This window comes from Pipistrellus kuhlii, unplaced genomic scaffold, assembly GCF_014108245.1.
Source record: "Pipistrellus kuhlii isolate mPipKuh1 unplaced genomic scaffold, mPipKuh1.p scaffold_m20_p_17, whole genome shotgun sequence".
Lineage (NCBI taxonomy): Eukaryota > Metazoa > Chordata > Mammalia > Chiroptera > Vespertilionidae > Pipistrellus > Pipistrellus kuhlii.
In genome coordinates, this window is record NW_023425482.1 from 583,675 (window position 1) to 591,264 (window position 7,590).

Here is a 7,590-nt window from a genome sequence, read left to right on the forward strand (position 1 = left end):
GGCAGAATTTGGGGGCGAGCAAACCAGTGGTTGGGGGCAAGCAGGCAGGCACGCAGAGTGGTTAGAGGCAATCAGGCAGGCAGGCAGGTGAGCAGTTAGGAGCAAGCAATCCTGGATTGCGAGAGGGATGTCTAACTGCCAGTTTAGACCTGATCTCTGTAATCTGGCAGTAGGACATTTTTTTGAGGGGTCTCAGGTAGGAGAGGGCATGGGTCATGCTGAGGGACACTCTCCAGTGCACAAATTTTATGCACCAGGCCACTAGTCTATAATATAAAAAGCCAGTGTCTGTGATGACTATGACAACCAAATGACCGGTCACTATGGATGGCCAATGGAGAACCATAAGAACTGGGTTGGGTAACAGCAGAACGGGACTGGGAACTGTTGAGTGGTAGTGGGCTGTGGATGGCCAGTGGTGATGAGTGTCTAGCAGTGAGCAGTGACAAGCATCGTGGGGCAGAGAGCTTCTTGGAGTGTTGTTGTAGAGTAGTTACAGGGCATCGAAGAGCATCAAGGAGCATTGTAGGGCAGCAGCAAAGAGCATCACAGAGCATCACAGGGTAGGAAGCTTCCCAGAGCATCGTAGAGGAGTCACGTGGCGGGGAGCATTGAGCTTCATAGGGTAGCAGAGTCAAGCAGTGCAGAGCTTTGTGGGACTGTTCACGTTGCAGTGTGGCAGCAGCAAGTGTCAAGAAGCTTCACAGGGTGGGGAGCTTCGTGGAGTATTGCAGGCGCACAGCGGCAAGCATTGCAGGGTGTCATGGAGGCCGTTGAGGACTGTTGCTTGTCATCAAGGACTGTTGCAGGGCGGGGAGCTTCACAGAGCATCCTGTGATGGAAGAGGCAATCAAAGCGAGCATCACAGGGTGGCATCGGCGAGTGTTGAGGGGTGTCATGGGGTATTATAGAGCATCGGACATAGCCCTGATCACAGGCTAGGCCTAAGAACCTGACTCTCACACGATTTGGTGCAGTGGGCCTCTAGTATAGGATAAGTAAGGTCAATGAGTGAGTGCTATACACATATACTGAAGAATCCAGTCTTTCACAGTCCAAATAGGGAATAGCAGAGTTTAAGGCATGTTACTGCATTGGGAGGAAAACTTGAACCCATCTTTTTCTAACACTGAAAAAGTAATTCAGCAAATTGAAAGGAGGGACAATTAAAATTGATGGTCAGGAGAATTTAGTTATTGACCATCCCCCCCACTGATATAACAAGCAATCAGTGATTATGTTAATTTGAAAGGATGCTTTGTCCTTTGTTTTATTTTATAATTCCTAATGAAAATGTTTTTCTAATTCTTCCCTTTCAAGAGAAAATAAATCAGTTGTATGGAGAGCCAGGGCCTAGATATAGATTAGTGTTTCTTTAAAAATAATGAAATGAGTGCTTGATAAAGTTTATTAGCTATAAATAGCAAATGACATCTTTATAACACCTTTTTATGCATGAGGAAATAAGTATATACACTTTAATATCCACCTGAACAGTTTTCCTTGTTTACTGGTTAGTACTCTTGATAGGCTCACTTTATCATCTCTAAACCTGCATGTTCCAAGAATAATGCCACTTTACACCATCTTTTGCTTACTTGTCCTTATATTAATTAGACCTACTTGATGTAACTTATATTTTCTATATGTCAAAGATATGAGTGGTTTTTGCTTATGCCAATTATTCCTCATTTTAACAGTATAGTAGGATATGTGTTTAAGTTCCATGCATTTTGTCTACCAAGAGGTAATTTATTTTGGACTTTCTAAACATCACAATAATGAGAAAGATAGTACCACAATAGATTGTTTGTATATACATCTAATTGATAACATTTATATCAAGATTTATGGTACTGTTTATTTTATTCTTTTTCTAGAAAAAGATGGGAAAGCTGAAGATGTTTTAATGAAGTTTAAACAATACCAAGAAAGGCATTTTAGACCAGTTGTATTCAGCAACCATGAAAGACCAATTAAGGAAAGAAATAATATTTTGGGGAAGACAATTACTGTAGACAAGAACTATATTATTTCAGAAACAACACTACATGAATATAAACTTGATGGAAAGGTTTTGAAAAATATTTCAGAATCAGTCATTAGAAATATAAGCCCTGTAAGAGAGAAGTTTGGTGAGAATAATGGATGGGAGAAATCACTTCTCAGTAAAAAGCATGTGAAAATTCATACTACAGAAAATCTCTATAAACAAACAGAAAGAAGTCTGAGTAATAAACAAGAGCTTATTAAACATCAGAAGATTCAAACTCCTGAGCAATCATTTGAAAATGAATGTGAAAATTCCTTTCTAATGAAAGAAATGTTATTTACACATACTGGAACTCACAGAAAAGAAAGACTCTTTGAATATAATAAAGATGGAATGCCTTTCATTGAAAAGTCAAATCCCAGTGTCCATCCACAGAATTATATGGAGAAGAAGGCCCATGCATATAACAAATATGGGAAATTCCTCTGCAGGAAGTCCATTTTTATTATACATCAGAGATCTGAAACAGAAGAGAAACCCTTTCATTGTTCTTATTGTGGGAATAGCTTTAGAAGGAAGTCATATCTCATTGAGCATCAGCGAATTCACACAGGTGAGAAACCTTATGTTTGCAGTCAATGCGGAAAAGCCTTCCGTCAAAAGACAGCTCTCACTCTTCATGAGAAAACACATGTCGAGGGGAAACCCTACATTTGTATGGATTGTGGGAAATCCTTCCGCCAGAAGGCAACCCTCACCAGGCATCACAAAATACATACAGGGGAGAAAGCCTATGATTGTACTCAGTGTGGAAGTGCTTTTAGAAAGAAGTCATACCTCATTGATCATCAGAGAACTCACACAGGAGAGAAACCATATCAATGTAATGAATGTGGGAAGGCATTTATCCAGAAGACAACCCTCACTGTACACCAAAGAACTCACACAGGAGAGAAACCCTATATTTGTAATGAATGTGGAAAGTCCTTCTGTCAAAAGACAACTCTCACTCTCCATCAAAGAATTCATACAGGGGAGAAACCTTATAGTTGTAGTGAATGTGGGAAGTCATTTCGTCAGAAGGCAATCCTGACTGTTCATCAGAGAATACATACAGGAGAGAAATCCAATCAATGTCTTCAGTGTGGGAAAGCCTTTAGTAGGAAATCAAACCTCATTCGCCATCAGAAAACTCACATAGGAGAGAAATTGTATGAATGTAAAGAATGTAGTAAGTTCTTCAGTTGTAAGTCAAACCTCATTGGCCATCAGAAAACTCACAAGGTAGAAATCATTGGAATATAGTAAAGGATGTGACTCTTTTAGTAAAAACTTTTAAAGTCATAATAAACCCAGTATATGATGTTGCTTGCAAGTGTAATAATAGTCAACAGTTTAAAATACTATATCACATATTTACTTACTGCCTGCTAGCCTATAAAACACACACACAAAATAATTACTAGACAAATTAAATAGCAAAAGTCATTGAAAATACAATCCCCAGTTTTCTATTGTTAGATTCATCAGATATAAAATTCCTCTGTCAAGTTGCTACACATATTTAAAGTTGCTTTTTATTTTAATACCTACCTTATTGTGAACCAGTAATATACAGTTGGTATGTGAACCATACTGTGAACAAACAACTTTTAAAAAGAAAGGAGGTGTAAATTGTATTTCTCATTGCAAATATTGAATAAAAATTGTTACCTCCTCAGAGTTAACCAACGTTCTAATTTCTAACATTATAGTTTTTACTTTATTATAGTGTTAACTTTTATATAAATTAGATTATATATCGTGTATTTTTTCATATTTGACTTTGTGTAGTCACCCTGGTCATTCATTATTATGTCTCTAAAATTCATCATTAATGCATGTAGCAGAAATTCATGTATTTTTATTCTGTATAGAATTTTATTTATTATATAAATATATCACAACACATCCAATCTATTAGTGGAGTTTTCTTTGTTTACAGATTAGGGTCATAATAAGTAATGCTTTTGTGAATATATTTGTCTTTAGATATACATATATTTATTTCCCTTGTGTATATACATAGGAGTGAAATTTCTGGGTCCTGAGGCATTTCTATATTTGGTGGCTTTGGTAGATATTACCAAACAACTCATCACTTTCACAGTATGAGATAATTTGTTCTGAAGAGGGGGGAAAAAACCTGAATATTATCAGTATAGTAATGATTCAAATCAGAGAAGTCATAGCAGAGGGACACTGTGAATGTTGTGAAAACTGTGAATTTGAATATAATGCATGTACAAAGTCTTTAACCACAGCCTAAATTTTAATATAACAGGCAAATGTAATAAATGTGAGATTACCTTTAGCCACAATAATGCCTTATATGAAATCGGAAAGTTATATTAGAAAAAAGGAGGCACCTAGCATCTTCTTTGCTCAACATTAGAGAATTCTAACTGGGTAAAAAATGATGAATAAAATGGTGTAGAGCATACCTTTACCTATGGCCTATATCTTACTGGTCATATAGAAATGATGAATGTGGAAGTTAGTCATAGTTCAAATCTTACACAACACCAGAAAGTTTATATTAGATGAGAACTTTTCAAATGAAATTATTGTAAAAATGACTTTAGCCATATCTTACTCCTTATACAACACTAAATAATCCATACTAAAGAGGAAATTTAAAAGGGTACCAAATGAGTATTTTAACTCTAACTCTGGGAAATGGAGTTTCCATCCAAGAAGGCCACCCATACTGAGAGCATAATGCGTTCCCTAGCAGGAAGGAAATAAAAACCCCGGCCTGGGCTGAACCCCAGAACCAGCAGCGCTGAGCCCCAGTCATGGGCCAGACCTTGGGGACCCAGGCTCGAGCATGGGGAGACAGGGCTGTGAGGTGGAATCTCAGGGGAGTGGCGAAAAGCAGAGCCCCCGGAGTCACGCACATTGTGCACAGAGGATGGACTGTTGACTCTGATGCTGGATTGCTCTGGCGGGAAGAAACAAAACCTCCGGCGGTGCTGAGCCCCACTCCCGACTGCTCTGAACCCCAGTTCTAGGCCAATCCCTGGGGACCCAGGCTCAAGCAGAGGGAGACGGGGCTGTGAGGTAGAGTCCTGGGGGAGCTGCGAAAAGTGAGCCCCCGGAGTCGCGCACATTGTGCCCAGAGGACAGTCTGTTGACTCTGATGCTAGACGCCCCTAGCGGGAAGGAGAAAAAAAGCTCCAGATTGGAGGAACGCGACAAGGAGCAGCAGCCCCTGCCGGAAACCGGCCAGCCGGGCGCCAGCAAGGAGCCGGGCAACGGGGCCCCCGGGAGGGAGGGGTGGTGCCCCTGGGCCTTCAACCGACCGCTGAGCGCGGGCCACGGAGCCAAGGCCGGGGGCTGCTTCCTGGGCAGCGCCGACCCCTGCAACAGGCTGAACCAGCACAGGAACCCACAGAGAACAAAAAGGTGCCACAGGCCAACCTTCTGAGCTTCCAGGACAAGGAGGAAGAAACCGAAGAAATTTTCAATGTGAAGAAATCAAGTGAGAGCAAAAGATAGTAAAATTACTTAAGAAAGAATACAAGGAAGATCTTGAAAAATCGAAGACTAAGTCAGAACTCAACTCAGCAGCCAACATTGCAACATAAATGCGTTTTTAATTTTCTCCTTGCTTCTTGCTGTAGAATTTCCAGTCAGTCAACCTTCCTGTAGTTCTGGACAATGTCCGTTTTATATTTTAGTTGTATTTTATTGAAATTGTTGTGTGCGGCTGCGGCTAGGTGTTCACCTGGGAGCAGCCATCTTGGATCCTCATAAATACGTTTTTTTTTAAAAAAGGACAGAATGTTGGAATGGCGGTGGCCAGGCCTAGAGTGGCCAGGCACAAGGCAGTGGCAGCCGGGCCTGGAGCAGCAACAGCCAGGCCCCAGAGCAGCAGCAGTCAGAACTGGAGCAGCAACAGCCAGGCCTGGAGCAGCCAAACCTGGGACAGTGGCAGCCAGGCCTGAGGCGGAGGCAGCCAAGCCCAAGGTTGCCAGTCCAGGAACACCCAGGCCCGGAGTGGCCAGGCCTGGAGAAGCTGGGCCCAGAGCAGCAGCAACCATGCTTGGAGCAGCCGGGTAGAGTGCAGCCAGGCCCAGAGCAGCAGCAGCCAGGCTGGGAGCAGCCGGGCCCGGAGTGGCCGGGCCCAGAGCAGCCGGGTCGGGTGCGGCCAGGCCGGGAGCAGCAGCAACCATGCCCGTAGCAGCTAGGTCGGGAGTGGCAGTGGCCAGACCCGGAGCAGCTGGTTGTGGAACAGACCAGAGCAACAGAGGCCAGGCTCAAAGCAGCCAGGCCTGGAACAGCTCGCTCCTCACCTGCCTCCGCCCCAAGGCTGCCTCTCAGAGTAGCTGGAAACTTTTGGGGGAACTTGAGGGTCTGCTGAATCAAATGAGGAAGGCGTAGATCTGGATGTGTTGAGTTAGTATAGCGCTGGGGTGTTGATCTTTGAGTGCCTTGTGTGGGGCCTAGATGAGGTTGGTTGATCTATTTGGAAATGTCTTTTGTGTGAAGTGTATCCTTGGGCATGTGGAGGTATTATTGATTTGAGAAAATGCTAAGTAACTGATTTACTATCTGAAAAATTTAAAGTTCTGAAAGTTTAAGGTCTCTTGCCACAAAGAGGTTTTAAAGCTAACACCTTAATTTTAATGGAGAAAGGGGAGGAAAAGCCCTTCTCACCCAGAACAGGTAATCCAATTCCAACCAGCAGCTATGTTTAAACAACGTGTCCATTTACACTTGAATGGCTACACCTTTTGATAGCCTAAGGGCAAGTTTACATGTAAACAAGTTTGCTCTCAATTCCCAGGGCAGAAAAAAAAAAACAAGGTTTAAAATTATTAGATTTTAAAATTTATTCTTAGAAGTGTAAAAGTTTATTAATTAAAAAAAACAACAACAACAAAGAAAAAAAGGAGATTGAAAAACCTGATGAACAATAATGGCGGTTCATTGTAGTAGAGTCAGAGATATGGGAGGGGAGTGGACTGACTGTTCTCAGGGAAAAGGAGGGAGGAAGAGACTGAACATAAACTGTGCACCTATGGATGAGGACAATGGGGGGTGGGGAGGGAGCGGAGATGGGGTGGGAACCTGGTGGAAGGGGGAAGAAATGAGGAACCTTTGTAATAGTATGAACAATAAAGATTGATTTAAAAAAAATAAAGAAAAAAGAAAAAAAGAAAAGAAAGAACTCTTACCATTTGCAACAGCATGGATGGAACTAAGTGAAATAAGCCACTCGGAGAAAGATAAATATCACACGATCTCATTTGTGGAATATAAAGATTATAAACTGATGAACAAAAATAAATCCAGAGACATATAAGCATTGAACAAACCATCAAACCTCAGAGAGAGAGCAGAGAAGGGTGAGGGAGGTGTTGAATGGAGAAGAGACCACCCAAGAGGCAGAGACCCCTACCCGGGAAATAACTCCAACTAGCCAATTGCGGAGTCTAATTACAAATTTTATTGCAGATTCGAATCTGGGCTGCCGCCGTGGCAATGGCGCGGCCAGAAGCAGCAGCGGTTACAAAGCGGTCTCTCTCTTTTTAAGCATTCTTCAAACAAGC

The 7,590-nt window shown here is 42.1% G+C and overlaps 1 protein-coding gene across 16 annotated transcripts in view; it reads left to right on the plus strand.

The window, feature by feature from the left end:
* Window positions 1–3,645, plus strand: part of ZNF382 (zinc finger protein 382) — a 45,697-nt gene extending 42,052 nt beyond the window's left edge. For all 16 annotated transcript variants that reach the window (XM_036440324.2, XM_036440328.2, XM_036440331.2 and 13 more), the window contains one exon: window positions 1,881–3,645. In XM_036440324.2, the coding sequence (XP_036296217.1) occupies window positions 1,881–3,298 (1,418 nt within the window). In that variant the 3' untranslated portion in view covers window positions 3,299–3,645. The remainder of the gene's footprint in view (window positions 1–1,880) is intronic.
* The last annotated feature ends 3,945 nt before the right edge of the window (window positions 3,646–7,590 follow it).